The 15,442-nt window shown below is 36.9% G+C and overlaps 4 protein-coding genes across 4 annotated transcripts; all 4 read right to left on the bottom strand.

Annotated features, from left to right (window-relative positions):
* Window positions 1–1,373: 1,373 nt before the first annotated feature.
* On the bottom strand, window positions 1,374–3,051 carry LOC108843705 (probable receptor-like protein kinase At4g10390). The gene is made up of 2 exons (XM_018616961.2): window positions 2,476–3,051; window positions 1,374–2,204 (listed from the first exon to the last, which is right to left on the bottom strand). Exons 1-2 carry the CDS (start codon window positions 2,804–2,806, stop codon window positions 1,483–1,485), a joined length of 1,053 nt encoding a protein of 350 aa, XP_018472463.1. The 5' UTR covers window positions 2,807–3,051; the 3' UTR covers window positions 1,374–1,482.
* Window positions 3,052–4,446: 1,395 nt separating this feature from the next.
* On the bottom strand, window positions 4,447–7,491 carry LOC108843288 (uncharacterized). The gene is made up of 10 exons (XM_018616451.2): window positions 7,061–7,491; window positions 6,895–6,973; window positions 6,726–6,820; window positions 6,531–6,635; window positions 6,356–6,435; window positions 5,692–5,782; window positions 5,513–5,620; window positions 5,337–5,423; window positions 4,940–5,008; window positions 4,447–4,794 (listed from the first exon to the last, which is right to left on the bottom strand). The coding sequence occupies exons 1-10, from the start codon at window positions 7,256–7,258 to the stop codon at window positions 4,654–4,656; spliced, it is 1,053 nt and encodes a 350-aa protein (XP_018471953.1). The 5' UTR covers window positions 7,259–7,491; the 3' UTR covers window positions 4,447–4,653.
* Window positions 7,492–9,165: 1,674 nt separating this feature from the next.
* LOC108843287 (probable methyltransferase PMT17) lies at window positions 9,166–12,364 on the bottom strand. Its single transcript, XM_018616449.2, has 6 exons — window positions 12,175–12,364; window positions 10,924–11,610; window positions 10,582–10,792; window positions 10,215–10,518; window positions 9,676–10,143; window positions 9,166–9,564 (listed from the first exon to the last, which is right to left on the bottom strand). The coding sequence occupies exons 2-6, from the start codon at window positions 11,593–11,595 to the stop codon at window positions 9,318–9,320; spliced, it is 1,902 nt and encodes a 633-aa protein (XP_018471951.2). The 5' UTR covers window positions 11,596–11,610; window positions 12,175–12,364; the 3' UTR covers window positions 9,166–9,317.
* Window positions 12,365–12,497: 133 nt separating this feature from the next.
* Window positions 12,498–13,686, bottom strand: LOC108821691 (60S ribosomal protein L9-2). The gene is made up of 3 exons (XM_018594684.2): window positions 13,242–13,686; window positions 13,035–13,157; window positions 12,498–12,747 (listed from the first exon to the last, which is right to left on the bottom strand). The coding sequence occupies exons 1-3, from the start codon at window positions 13,614–13,616 to the stop codon at window positions 12,661–12,663; spliced, it is 585 nt and encodes a 194-aa protein (XP_018450186.1). The 5' UTR covers window positions 13,617–13,686; the 3' UTR covers window positions 12,498–12,660.
* Window positions 13,687–15,442: the final 1,756 nt, after the last annotated feature.

Consider the following 15,442-nt stretch of genomic DNA (forward strand, 5'->3'; position numbering starts at 1 on the left):
GATAGAAAAAATATTCATTTATATCCTCTGATTCACCGTTCTCATACACTCTCTCATACTCTAGCATTAGTCTCACAACAATCTCTTGCATATTTTTGGCAATAAGGCTTATTCTCTCATTCTTAGTTACTCTGCTTCATACACTTTATGTCATCTGTTTATTCTCTCTTGAAAACAAGACACAAGTTTCAACATGTTTGTTTTATTCTCACCCATACTGACCAAATTCTAACAATGACTACATCATCACCATCATACAGATGAACTTCCAGAAGATTTGTTGGGTTTGAGTCAGCCTACCATTTTTTTTTTTACCTTTTTCAGCCGCAACACGAAGAGATGTGAAAGCTGCATTGCTTTGATAGTTGTTATCAAAGCGTTTATAGCATTTCAAAGCCGTATGACTTGTCCTGCCACAGATTGACATATTGGGTGTTCTTCAGTACCTCCAGTCGTTGACTGATGTTGAGAAAAACCACGACCCCTAGTAGAGTATCCACCTCTTCCTCGGTTAAATCCAATTAGACCTCTGCCCATGTATTTTGGGTGGTAAGATGGAGAATTGTTCCTGTACTCTTGTGGATACTCTTTCTGCTCGGTTTTGAAGGCAAGATGGAGTGTGGAAGTGGTCTGTTCTTCATAAGATTGAAGTTTGCTGTCAAATCCTTGCACCTCAGATACAACATCATTGAACGTTGGTGCTGGAAACTTGGTCAACGAGCTTTGAATCACCCTAGCAATAGGATCATATTCTCTCCTAAATCCATTAAGAAAACCGAATATCTTCATAGATTCTTCAACAATGTTTCCTACTGCACTCCGAGAATCACATATATCTTTGAAGTCTTGACAATAAACCAAGACAATCTTGTCCCTCTTGGTAAGAAGTTGAAGATTACGACGGAGAGAGAACTCTTGTTGAAGTTTTTGTCCAGGGAAGACTAGACTTCGCGAGATTGTAGAGAGTGTGTACACGGTGCCCAGAACTTCCTCAGAAAGTATCTCAAAGCAGAACCATGACTAATTGTGGATTTGGTTCCTACGTTTGAACATTGCCATGAGTTCGTGTAGTAGCAGGAAGGATGATGACACCATTGACGTAGCCTAAGAGTTTTTGACTAGACAGGAGGGATTCGAACTGAGCCTTCCAAAGGAGATAGTTTCCTTCGGTGAGTTTCAGAGTTACCGAGGTTAAAACATAAACATTACTCAGGAAAAGATAAGGATTTAAGCCATTGAAACACCTGGCTAAGGTTTACAATGGCTCTGATTGCATATGAAAGAGATGATAAAGACGAGCCCTGAAGTTTTGAATTACTTTCTCTCTCTTAAGATTTTCAGACAACAATCACACAGAGGATCAAAAACGATAATTACACGAAATGTTATTTCCGGATGCTATTCACATAACAAAACAAAGAGTTATTTACTTAGTTTCACACAGCCCTATTCAAACAAAAATTTAAAAATCATTGGATGCCTTCAAATCACACGCTTTTTACCACAACCAAGGAAACTCAAAGATGGGATCTTCTGTATAAGACTTTCCGCCACTCGAGAGGCTGAAGGTCTTAGAGATGGTGGGCTACCGATACAGAGCGCAGCCACACTCAGCATTGCCTTCACTTCATCGATAATATCAATGCTATCTCTTAACAACCTCGGATCCAAAAACCCTCTCACACTGTCTTCTGCAACGTCTACACTTGAATGATCAAGAATCTCTTGGATAAGTGGAGCCGCTACATGAGCCAGCATCTCGCCTTTGCCAGCAGAAAACGCTTCTTTTCCTGAAACCAACTCAAGAACCACAACTCCAAACCCATACATATCCATCTTCTTAGAAGCAACCCCGGTTCTTAAGTAGTGTGGGTCTGTGTACCCCGGAGATCCCACCATGGTAACATGTCTTGATCTAGGTGACATCGTAGACGGCTGAACCATCGAAGAGAACCCGACTTTGGCTGACCCGAAATCACAAAGCTTAGAGTTTAAGTTTTTGTCAAGAAGCACGTTGGAAGATTTGATGTCCCCGTGCACGATCTGAGGGATACATTTCTCGTGAATGTGTTCAATGGCTTGAACTAGCTGCAACGCAATGGCGACGCGGTTCCTCCATGGCAAGACTTGTTTGCTGTTTCTATGTAGCTTCTCTTGTAGGTTCCCTTGTGGAAGGTATTCAAGAAGAAGAGCACCATTTTCTTCTGAAATTACGAACAAGAAGAACATCAATTTCATATTCAAAAGATTCTAAGCAGTGTTCTAAAAATCGCTCTAGGCGACCCCCGCCTAGTCGGCAAATCAAGTATGAGTGAAACATTTTTTAAGCATAACTTTTTTTTAAAAAAAATCAGTCTAGACACCCGCATAAACAATAATCCTCTATAAAACGTCTAATCACAGCCTAGAGATATTTAAAACATTGATTCTAAGACATGCTTGATCAAACCACAAACTGGTTTTCAGAAGCGGTACCTGAATCGTCGAAATAGCCGAGAAGCTTGACGATATTTGGATGGTGAAGACGGAGCAAGATATCAAGCTCGAGTTTGAAGATCTTGTAAAGACGGTGGCTGCTAACGTGAACCTTGAGAGCAGCTTTGGCTGAGCTAGACAAGCGAGCCATGTAGATACTGCTGTAGCCACCAGAACCAATCAGTCTAGAGAAGTTGGAAGTGAGAGCCTCAACGTCATCCCAGCTGTAACGGGTGACGCCGGAGACGGCTAGAGATCCTTCTTTGCTTGTGGGTTTGTCCGTGATCGTCGGGGTGACATTGAACGGGACGCATTTCAAGAAACAAGCCATTGGAAACAGAGTAGCTTAGTGAGAAACAGAGTAGATTTTTCTGGGATTTAGATCGGAGAATGAAGATTAGGGATTTAGGGGTTTGGAGTTAATGGGTTTGTTAGATTTGTAATAAAGAAGAAGAGTTTGGATCGGGAGGCAGAGTTTGACCGATTCTTAAATCTGCCATTTTTTGAAGAATGTTGAAAGCTTCCTCTGAAGCAGACTTTCTGAGTTCTGACGTTCTAACTACTACTACTCTTCCTTTTACTTTTACTTTTTCTAATCATTCTTTTTTTTTTTTTTTTGGACAAAGATCATTCTTTTTCTTTGCTTTTGGTTTTGGCTCTATACGCCTCATTTCTCACATTTTTTGCATTTTTGTAAATTTGTTGATAGGGGAAGGAGAAATAGTTGAAAATAGTTAACTGCAAAAGGTTGTGTTCAGAAAAAAAAAATCCGAGGACTCTCTTTCGGATCCCGAAAACAGTTGTCAGAGATCCTTTTTCCTTTGTTAGTGCCATGATATAAAGAGAGTGTCGGTTGATATGGTTCTTTGGAGTTCGGTTTGTGAATGTTCAAGAATGTGGAGTATAATATGTTGATGTTGTGTTACATATGGACTCTATGATCTCCTATGTTTTTCCTGGTTTCGTTTGATATATAGACTTTTCGTATTCGTTTAAACAAGTCAAGTACTATGTACATGTATGTCAATTCGGCTTGTGCAAGTTTGATATGCTGTGTACCAAATTTAATTAATTATTTGAATTAAAGCAAAACCGAATAACAAATACATAAAAATTAACTGGTATTTCCTTCGTGCCAAGGCCTAACTACATGTATGTCCAGATGAAGATCTCATATATTTATAAATACTAATGTATATTATAAACACACGCATTGATCACAGCGAACAGTCGAAGAATCATTGTCGTAACGCAATACTTTTCTTCTTTTTCACACTCTTTAAGAAGAATACAATTTTTGGCTCTTCCATTAATATAAATAGAAATAAATATTGTCGTCAAATCCGAAAGTTAGATTCTTTGTCCCTTTCTTTCTTTCCGAGAGCAAACGTGAGAGATGCTACTGTAGACTCAGTCCCCTCCCCCACATATTCTACTACAAAGCACCAACCAAACACCGACAGTCTACTCATATAATTTAGTGATATATACGATGTATCTCTGCGACTTAAATAAAGAGGTTCGTATAAAGACGCAAAGCAAACAAATTATACAGATCAAATATACATACATACGACAATTATCTCAAATAGCTTTTTTTTTGCATATTGCATATTAGGCTTGTTGGGCCCTGTTTAGAAATGTTATAACCTGGTTGTTTAATATAAGCAGAGTGTTGTTTAGTCAAGCTTTATATCATTAGACTTAATGAAGCATGAGCAAATAGATTTAAATCCGACAAAACAGACTCGGATCAAAACACCTAACCCAACGTCTCCAATCTGCTCAAACGAAAACATAAACTTTTTGGTCGTTTCTACGCCCACTCATACGAACTACTAAAGATATACACGAAAGCCAAACATAAGTAAAACCATGTGTGAGTTAGTTACCTTATTCCCAATCCCAACTGAAGTGTCTATGCACAAAAAAAAAAAAGACAAAGCTATGTCTTATTTCATCACCATCACCTGACACTTAAGAGAGAAGCCTATAAAATATCAGTTAAAATTATACAAATACAACAAAAGACCATCAAATATCAACTGCCACTTCCATATACACAGAAAAGGATGTTCATAGTTTTCAGAATCCCAGGATGAGACTTTCGTGGCCTTAAAAAAAAAAAACAAAATTTATGAAATGCGAGAAAGAGACAAGAGACCCCAGAGTTGAGAACTATGAAGTGTGATTAAGCTCTGCTCTGCTTTTGCTTTTCTTCATCTTTGCCTTAACCCTCGACTTTGCCATCAATGTCTCTACTGTGTTTATGAAGTTTCCAACAGCCATCACTACCAGAAGAATGCCACAAACCGTCACCTGAAATATGACACCATAGATAAAGTTCTCAACATTTATGATCATGTTCTGTTACTTTCACTTCCTTTTCATTGACGTTCTCATTGGCTCATACCAGAGGTAGATAATGCACAAGTGTTGCCAAAAGAGAAAAAAAAAACTATACCTGCCACTCAGCAACAACTCCTGTTAATGCTGCCCTTAGTAACAGCAGTCCAACGTATGCTTGAAACCCCTGAATTTTGCCAAAGTTATAAACGTGTTAGGCCCAATAGGCTAAACAAAATAACCTCAAGATCCCTAGCATAAACTGCACGAAGTTTCTTTTGGATTGGTGTGCACAGAACAGAGATGTTCCGTTGTTAAATGCCAAATATCATGAAAGCTAGTTAACTTGTGAAATGTCTGGAAGTCAAATATACACTTAAGGAAAATATTATATCTACAATTTTGATGGATCTTTACAGTAGTTAACGACAATGACGGCACCCAGTGGAGGAAATGAGAAGTATGGAAATGTTTTAGCATAAACTTGATTGGTATAAATATAGCAAAACGCTCACCTGTAAAATGAAGAGTATAGGACATAACAGCCATAGCTGTCCATCAACTCCAGCCGTTTCTCCCCACACAACATCCATTCTCTTAGCCTGAAGAATATTCGCAACACAAACATTAGAGCTGTTTTTCAAAAGCGGATAAAATTTTGGACTGAGGAAAAGTGCAGATTATAAGACACCTTTCCCAGTGCTATGCGAGTGTATAATCGTTGGCGTTGGTATCTGTTTTGCAGAAGCATGGCAACACCTTGCATCATAGCCCATTGCAGGAAGAGATGAACTCCTCTCTGTAGATGATTGAGCTCAATCCTAAGATTTAGTTTTAGTTTGCATAATAAGAAATAACTCTACGCAATACCTGTTTCTGGACACAGTTTGGTTGACCTTTGATTTCCCATGTGAGGCTGACAAGGGCCATCCCCATGGCACAGTAGTGATGATATAGCCACCTGAAAAAAAACATATCAGGTTCAGAGTTTAAGTCACCCATGAGACTATCTTGATAAGACAAACAAAACACACGAGTACAAATAAATAGATTATCTAGGTAATAACATATTAAATCCCCCACCCAAAGAGGATTCTATCGAAGCTAAAGCTCCCTCCTTTTACGCATGAAATATAAAGAACTATAGTTTCTACTAAACAAAACAATATAAGCTACCGTTTCATCAACAGATTACTACGCTTATATACCAAATAAAAGAGACCCTTTAGAGGGAAGTATCAACATGTTCGCTAATCGCCATGGCATATAAAGAACGAAGGCACCGAATTAGAACCATCTTAGAGAAATAAATAAGATAAGCAGCATACATAATATTATATAAGCAAAAGGTAGAGAGGACGGCACCAGAAAAAACAGAGCAATACATGTGCATGGTGAATATAGAACCTAAGGTCCACATGTAAAACTGAATTCATATGGTCTTCACTAGCGAGAGTAAATAGGTATTAAGATCAACACTAGCACGACGCAAAGAGAAACATGAGAGACCATAATCAACTGAGCAAAAGAGTACCATGGACGGATATCGCTCCCGTTGGCTCTTAATACGTTCTCTCGCATAGCCAACCCAGCATAGAGGAACAACAGCCAAGCCTGATATTTAATTTTTTTTTAAAGAAAAGGAAAAGACTTTAAACACTAATCAAGAACACAAATCAGTTTTAAAAAAAAAACTATTTAGATTTGACCTCATAGAGCTGAACAGGAAAGGCAGGCAAGCAACCATCCCAGTAATAAGATCTGAGAATCATAAGTGCTGCAGGGAAGAAAAGAAAGAGAAGAGCAGTCTTGTCCTGCTTCCCCATAGAATAGAAAACAACAGATTAAATGACACATACATGCAAAAAGGAGAAAACAAAAAACAAAAACAAAAAACACTAAACTCTGTAGCTATTGTATTCTTCTTTGACTTTGAGCTGAATCTCTTTACGCGAGGCTCGAACATTCACAGGCCCCAGAAACATTCTCACAAACCGTCCTGCTTCAATCAAATTTTGAGTCATGAACCGGAATCGAAATGGGGAAATTAGATTAAAAAAAAAATTAGAAAACCTTGGGGTTTGGATGGGAGGAAGGAAGAGAGATCTCCATCAGCGAGCATGCATCTAGCACGATGCAGATCTTCCTCTAGCTGTGTTAAAAACAAGAACAAGAAGTTTCAGGATTCGATAGAGAGAGAGAGAGAGAGAGAGGGAGATTTAGAAGGATGAATGGATGCCTTCTCGAGGAGCTTGGGATCGAGACGCTTGTCGGAGGCGAGAGTTGAGTGGAGGCGGCGGAGGGATGCGTCGAGGGAGGAGGCTTTTTGACGGAGGGTGAGCTCTTGGTGGGAAGAAGAAGAGATGAAGGAAGCGGCGGAGTCGTGGAGCTCTTTAACCTCCTCCACCATTCGTTTTACTTCTTCTTCGACTTCCATCTTAGGATATATATAGAACGCGAAGATGAGATCGGATCACGTCTCCCGGGGAGCGAATTCAATTCGATTGAAATTTGGAGAGGAGAGGTCTTCTTCTTCTTCTTCTCCACAAAATGTTTGATTCTTTTTTTTCTTTTTTTTTTTTTGTAATCAAAGGTTAGTGTTTGGATTTGAGTGTGATGAGGAAGGAATTCACGAAAATAGCATATCATTAAATCATCACACGCTTGCTCACACCCACACCTTTCCTTTCTTTTCTTTTTCAATATCCTGGCTTCTTTTTTTTGGTATTTATTATTATTATTCTGTCTATTTTTATTACTATTTTAATATTAAACACGTCAAAGTTTAATTTTAAAATAAATAACTACAAATATTATCTAAATATATTTCAATCACTACTATACAAACAAACTACATAGATACTATTTTTCGTATGATTCGGATTTTTGGATTTTCGGATTTATGCTTAGAAGTACCATTCGGTATTTACTAATTATCGGATCGGATTCGGTTCGGTTCCTTCCGGATTCGGTTCGGATCGGATGTAACCAATATTTAAAATCGTTCAAAAATATATTTTTTAAACCTCAAAAAGTAACAAATTTTTGTTTCAAAATATATAAATTGTTTACAAATCTAATTAAATATTAGTTAAACTAACTAAATTAGCTAAAAATAATTCAAAATAAAAAATAAAACAAACTACAAAAATATTTTGAATAGTCAAAATATCTATATCACCTTAAAATATATCAAATTAACATATTTAACTAATTTCGGATATCTTCGAATCCTAGTTCGGATTTTGGATCGGTTTGGGTTATAACCAAACACCAAAGTACTAAGCTCATAAGTCCCATTTGGATATTTTTTGTATAACAGTTCGGATTCAGTTTCGGTTTTTTCGGTCCGGGTTTAGGTAAGTACTTCGGGTTCGGGTAAAAACGCCCAGACCTAGTCCTGCTATATAACTTTGATTTATTCAATTGCAAGCGGACTTTAGTTCCATCATAATGACGACATTTATTCATTTCTGACTATAAGTATTGTTTTTGCTATTGTTTGAGTTTATTTACCATTTAAGCAAATAAAATAATATAATTTTTTTTACAAAATTATATTTTTACTGTTTCATAATAAATGTCATTATAACCTTATTTTTATTTTTGCTATACAAAAAATACTACTTTACAATTTCAATGTAAATTATACTTAATTTTAGCTAAAATTATTTGTAAATTATATTGATTTATAAATAATTTTATTTATTTTAAATATTATTGGTCAGAAAAGTGTAATTAATAACAACTTACATATATTTCCGTTATTTTTTCAAACTATTTTAATTATAGAAAAATAGGACACGTGATGGTAGAGTTATAGTAGCAACCAACTAGTAATTAATCAGGTTATAGAGTTTGAATTGCAAGTGTGGTTGAATGACAAATGTTGGATCCTGATATATAACGTTGCTTAATTGATTGCAAGTGGCCTTTAGTTCCATCGCACGGACAACATTTGTTCAATTCAGAATACCTTTTTGTATGGTTTGAGTTTCTTTTTTCTTTTTTAAAAAAAAATTGGTTTGAGTTTCTTATCTTTTTTAAGGTAATTAAAATTAGTTGATATGAAGAAAACGTTTTTATAATGATTGCAGAGCATCATTTGGTTTAGACGTGGAGAGGAATTTCTTTGTAAATAACATGTAGATGGTCAGAGAAATACGGTAGAATTACTGTCTTACTGAGAATATTCAACAATAATATATATTTTTCTGTAAATGTCATTTTAACATTTTTTGTTACACAAAAAATATTATTTTAAAATTTCAATGCAAATTATATTTATTTTTAATTAAAAATTAATCGTAAACTGCTTTGATTTTATAAATAACTAGAGGCGTGAAGTTAAAATATCATCTTTTGAGATTGCTTGGTTCTAAACCTGATTGTGTTTAAACATGATTTTGGAAAAGAAGTACAAAACCGAAATTTAGTTAAAAAAACACACACACAAGAGGACATGGACTTCCAGCTACCAAAGAGAGTTGGAAAAACTAGTTGTTGTTGTTGTTGTTGTTGTTGTTGTTAGAAGGCTGACCAGTCCAATAAGTTTTGACAGCAACAAGAATCTTCTCAGGGTTGTACGGACCTTTCTCATGATCTACAATCTGAGTGTTCCACTTCATTCCCTTCGCTATCCTCTCTACTTTCGTCAACATTTCCACATTATCTCTCATCACAACCGTTCCTTCTGGTCTCAGTATTCGATCCATCTCCAACAATATCAACGTAAAATCACACCTTACAACACAATCATTCATTTCATTTTTATTTGTTAGAAACTCTCACATAAAATAATATTATATATAGCAAACACGACTTTGAGTTGAGTTGGAAGCTCACTCTACTTACCTGTTTTCGTAAAAGCTGAACAAGCCTCCCGCGTGAATCATATCATAAGTTCTTGGATAAGTAGAGAATCCTTCACACCAGTCTTGATACGTGCCAATCAGTCCACGCTCGTAGATCACGCCTAGCGTTTGTTTCTCCGCATCGACCGGAACAACATTCATGACCCATGACGGGTATTTCAGCATGGACGCGGCGAACCCACCGAGGTAAGCGTTCATGTCCATTATGTTCCTGAACCTCCCATGCGAAATCTCAGGCACTATCTTCTTGTAATACGCTATCCTCTCTTTCCAAACCTCGTTGTCTTCTCTGAACTTCTCCGCGTTCATGTCTTGTATCGTTCCTCTAATGATCCTAGGAGGAACCGCGAACGCTCGGTCCGGCCAATCCTCGAGCGCACCGTCCGAAGATTCCTCTGGATTGTTAGTTTCTGGTAATGGCGTTATGCAAGACTCCAAGTCTTTGTACCTAAAATAAAATAGAGATCAAGTTTTCAACTCTTACCACAAAGTTAAGACTAGATGTGAGTGTTACGTTACCAAGCGAAGTCTGCGTTGTTGTTGTCCGAGGTGCATATTGGAGGTGAGTTGTTGTTTTGTTTGAGCTTCTTACACTCAATGTGATTGATAGGCTTTTGCCAAATGGACAAGTCACCTTTTTCAGTCACTTTCTTCCAACAAAGACTCTTTGCTACATTTTCTATTGAATCTTGTTCTTTCTTTAAATCCTCCTCTGTTCTCTCCCAACCTCTCCAGTACTGTTTCCAGTTAATCGGTGGACCGGAGAGGATCCAGTAACCGCCCGGTCTTAAAACCCGGTCAACCTCCATCAGGTACAAACCCTCTGGAAAAGATTTATTTTGTTAATATTATTAGTCCTCAGATATGAACAAAGAAAGAGACTTACCATTTTTAAACCAAGGGATCAAACAACGAGAGCAATGAGCAAGATCAAAGGCTCTAGCTGGATAAGGAAGTCTTTTTGATCCCATGATTCCGATTATGGCAGGAACTCCACGTTCTAAAGCAAACTGGACCTGAGCTTCATGTGTGTCTCTTGGTGCAAAAGACACAGCCATAATGTCTCTCTTCAAGAGGTAAGCACCAAAACTCGCCACCTGATTCAAAACAAATTCAGTTAAATCTTTACAATAAACTGATAAAAGAATATAATATTACTCAAAAGGTATGAACTTAACATGATTACCAAAAAAAGAAGAAAATATAATATTCAAAGTGAAAAACTTACACCACATCCGGTGTCAATAGCTGTTCTGATTCCACCAGCAGTAAGAGGAATGAGCCTAGCAATGTCATCTATATAAGCATCAGCTCCACGGGGGAACATAGTTCCACCACCAGGGAATCTAAACCGGTCGCCTTCAACTTGAATCCAGTTTTGGACTGCCTTCTCAACACTGAGCTCCTTGTGAGGGATGTTGTCATACCAAGCATAGTCTCTGCTTTGAGGCCATTTGAATGGAATCTTGTAGTTCGGTGGAGGAGGGATCAAACAATAGAGGAGCTCGTCTTTTGAAGGACAGTGCCTTTCTCTATATTTCATCATGTTCCTATCGAATCTTCTTCCTCTTTGTCGATCTTCGCAAGGTGTGTATTCACTGAGGGACAAGTCACATGGTTCGAAGTTCTTGATGGTTAGGTTTGTTTCCTTGAACTCAAACTGATTATGGCTTTTGAAATCTAAGTCAGCTGACTGAGAAGATGAGGAAGAGGATGAGGTAGAAGAAGGATTTGATTGCGTCTCACATCCTATTTTGGAGTAAGAAGCAGGGACGTTGCTGGTTTGCCATGCGCCTAACACGTAAAACAAAATACAGAGTCCGCTTACACCAAGAACCAAAGTTAGTTTCTTTCTTCTTGCTTCTGTTTGGTGATGAATACCAGTGTTGTCTTTAGCCATTCTTGAGTGCAAAGACTGAAAGTTTAAAAGAGGGATTGAAAAGAGATTGAACAATGGATCAAAGTTTGATTACAAATTATGACTATTGTAAGAAGGAGAATGTCATGGTGGATTTTGTAAACGAATGTCACATGTGAATCACCTCAATCATAGAAAGTAAGTAATGTGATAAAGATTACTGAACAATAGAAAAAAAGAAAAAACAAAATTAGGTAACAAAACGAGGGATTGTCTCTATTCTTTAGCAAAACAAGAACTAAGGTCAGTTGGTTAGAGAGAAAAGAGGAGGTTGACCAAGAACAGCCTCATTTTCCTCCATTGCCTCCTTTATTCTCGGTTTGCCATGTTTAAACATTGTTTCTTGAATTAAATGAAACCTTCATTATGCATATTGTGATTTTAAAGAATAAAATAGATAGGCTACCCATTTTCTAGACAAAAATGATATTGATTCCCTACAGAAGCTATGTTTTATGGACTGTGTTCAAAGTTCAAACCATTTCTTCATTTAACAAGGAAACCACTCGCATTTAACAGACAGGCTTTTAAGTATATGGAAATGGAGGGTTGTGTATATACCTTTAAGCAAGGAAAATTCTTGGAGACTTGGGAGTAAAGTTGAATCTCTATTAGTACTTTCCTTCATATTTGACCGTCTGACACAACTCTACAAATGCTTCTATATCTCCTGTTTTGTTGAGATAGACAAATCTTGATGGAGAAAATCAAGGTTCAACGAAAATATTCTAAGAACTAGTTTGTTATAAATAAACGTTCATCTCCCTATGTCACTCGCAGCAATTCATTAACTAGACAAGCATTAAGAATGTAGAAAATACTCTTTCAAGATCAATAAAATAGCATAACTCAAAACCAATTCCAAGAATAAATAGAGAATAAAATAGTCTCAAAAACTTTAAATAGAAAAGGGTAAATAAAAACCCAAACATAAAGGATAATAATGAGTTTGCATTATCAATTGGTCCAAAGAAATCAAAACTACAAACCCATATGAGAAGTGAACAGAAAGCTACGACTATATCACTCTTCCACACCATGCTCTCTTCATTCTTCAACAGCGATCTTTCCCTTCTCGCTCACGTAAATACCATCAAGAAACTTTCTGATATCCTTCTTCTTCACATGGCATTTCTGAAAAATCAAACAAACAACTAAGATCGGAAGTATTGTTGACAAAGGAAACCAACTGCCGCTTACAATGCAAAACATCACCAACCACATCACAATCAATATTCAACACCATAACATTTCATTTTTCTTAAGTCTATATAATAGAAATCAATCTCATAAAATGTTATGCACTGTTAAACATAACAATTTTATAGAAACCATTTCATATATTCATCATTTACATTTCTCAATTCAAGATTCCACAACATCCTAGGCTTGAAACAAGACTAGTAAGAGCAGAGAGTAACCTGGTTGATCAAAGCGCATGAGCGTGAAACAAGCTCGATATCATTTCCCTCAAGAGTAATCTCATCCTTAACCTTCTCAGACCGAACAATGGTAACACCATCCAACATATCAACCTTCCTGACCTGTTCCATTCCATTTATCACATTACCAAACCAAAAACACAAAACCCTCAAAAAAAAACAAAAACAGAAAAAGCAAAAACGAACCTTCTTCTCCCCAAGGAAGTTACGGATCTCAATAGACTTGTTGTCACCGGAGATGGAAGCATTGATGGGGAAATGAGCATACACAAACCTCATCTTGTAAAGGAAACCCTGAGTGACACCGGCGATGAGGTTGCTGACGTGGCTCAGAGCGGTTCTGATGGAAGCACTGGCTTTGCGAGATCCGAACCAAGAATCGATCTTGAGCTGTCGCTTGCCGGTGACGGCGTCTGTGATGAGCTGGAAATCGAGGTTGAGATGCTTGAAATCACGAGTGAGTTTCCCGCGTGGGCCTTCTACTTCGATCACCTTGGCGTGGACCTTGATCACGACGCCTTCGGGGATGTCCATCGTCTCGGATGACAAGATCGTCTTCATCTTTCTTTGAGAGCGACGGCGGCGGGTTTCGGTGTGGAGTTTAGGGTACAAGAGCAAACCCTAATACGTTCGCTTATAAATAGGTCACGTGGTCTTTTAGGTTTTTCCCCCTCTGGTAGTACTAAATGGGTTTAGAGGCAATACTAAAATGGGCTTTTTAAGTCAAGGAAAGGTAAAACCCATCAGATTCGTTACTAGTTCTTTGTTTACTTGTCGTTGATCAAACATAAAGATCAGCACCCAAAGTTTTTGTTTCTTTTTTTTTCTCAAATTCAACTTCATTTTCACCAATTCTGGACAATTTGATTGAAATAGAGATTGAATTACTAATACAGAAAATAACACAAGGGGATGATCTAGTATAATCATGAATCACTTCCAAAGAGATAACATTATCTAATCAAATCTTCTTGTACATTTAGACCCCTATGAGTATGACAATACCACAACCCTAAATGCTATAGACTCAATTCAACAACCTAACTAGACCTTATGATACATATATATTTATAAACCAAATAAGAAAAGCCAAGAGATCGAGATTACAAATCATACAAAGATGTTAGTCACTTATGATCGGCGTGTTGAACATTACCCGATATTATCTTCACCACATGCGAGTTCTTGGACTATCCTTGTTTCACTCGATTTCAACATCCCGATTCGCAGCTCTAAAACCAAATAGACACATCCATGATAAAAAGTCGAACCTTGGCAGCAAACCCATCAAAATCGTTATACCAAGCATACAACAGTGTGGGACTTGAACCACCAACTAAGACGATCTTCGCATGTGTTGGGATGTCGAATCACTGCCACATACCACCGAAAGGGAAGCTCCTCAGGTGGACCACTACTTCGTCGCATATTTCTGGTACATATTGTTCTCAAGAACCAAAAACAAGTTGCTTCTACTCACCATTAATCCTCGCCTCCAATATACTCTCCTCTTCGTCATGGTTCGAATGGAGGTTAAACCATGACGTGGGAGGAGTTCACGTGTCACCACCTTTGAAGAGCTACGAAAAAAAAAAGTAAAAAAAAAAAGAAAATCTAGCTCCTACTCGAAAGCTGACCCACTTTTCTTTCATTGCTGAAATAATCTTGCTGTTGTTCGAGAAGGAGCCATAAAGAGCTACCAACAGTCTTAGAACATCCAACAAGCCTTCAAACCCTCAAACTTGAGGTTTTTGGTTTTTCGAGAGGTTTTCAAACTTTCTAATTTTGAGATTCTCAATAGCGAAACCTTAAATATGAAATTCCACTGTACAGATCCTAAAAATAGTATTTACTTTTTTTTTGGTTCTCTTAGTTTTGACCAAATATTTGAATATATATACATAATATTTTATAATTTAAGTTAAATTATTTAAATAGAAATATTATGTATATTACAATTTAACTCTTTTCTAATTAATGCATTTTTAAAGTTTAATAAAAAAATTTGTGAAATTAAAATATCTATATATGAGTTATAAATAATATGTTTTGCATCATTTACTTATAAAAGCTAGATAGTTATAATCATCTATTATGAAGATTGATGATTAAAATGTAATCTGTAAAAAAAATTAAAGATATATGTGAAGTATCTTGCTGGAGCAATCTACTTTCAAACTCTCATTTTGAGGATCATCCACCCTCGAAATGAGATTTTTGTTTGAGAACACGATGTTCTTAAAATGAACTGCCAGATATTTTCCAACTAACCCAGATCCAACGAGTAAAAAGAGCAGAGAGAAAATATTATACGAGAGAATTTACCAAAGAAAGCTAGAGAAAAGTTATTATAAATTATAGAGGTGAACAAAAACCACTAATTGAAT

The sequence above is a fragment of the Raphanus sativus genome, chromosome 2 (genome assembly GCF_000801105.2).
Source record: "Raphanus sativus cultivar WK10039 chromosome 2, ASM80110v3, whole genome shotgun sequence".
In the NCBI taxonomy this organism is placed as follows: Eukaryota; Viridiplantae; Streptophyta; class Magnoliopsida; order Brassicales; family Brassicaceae; genus Raphanus; species Raphanus sativus.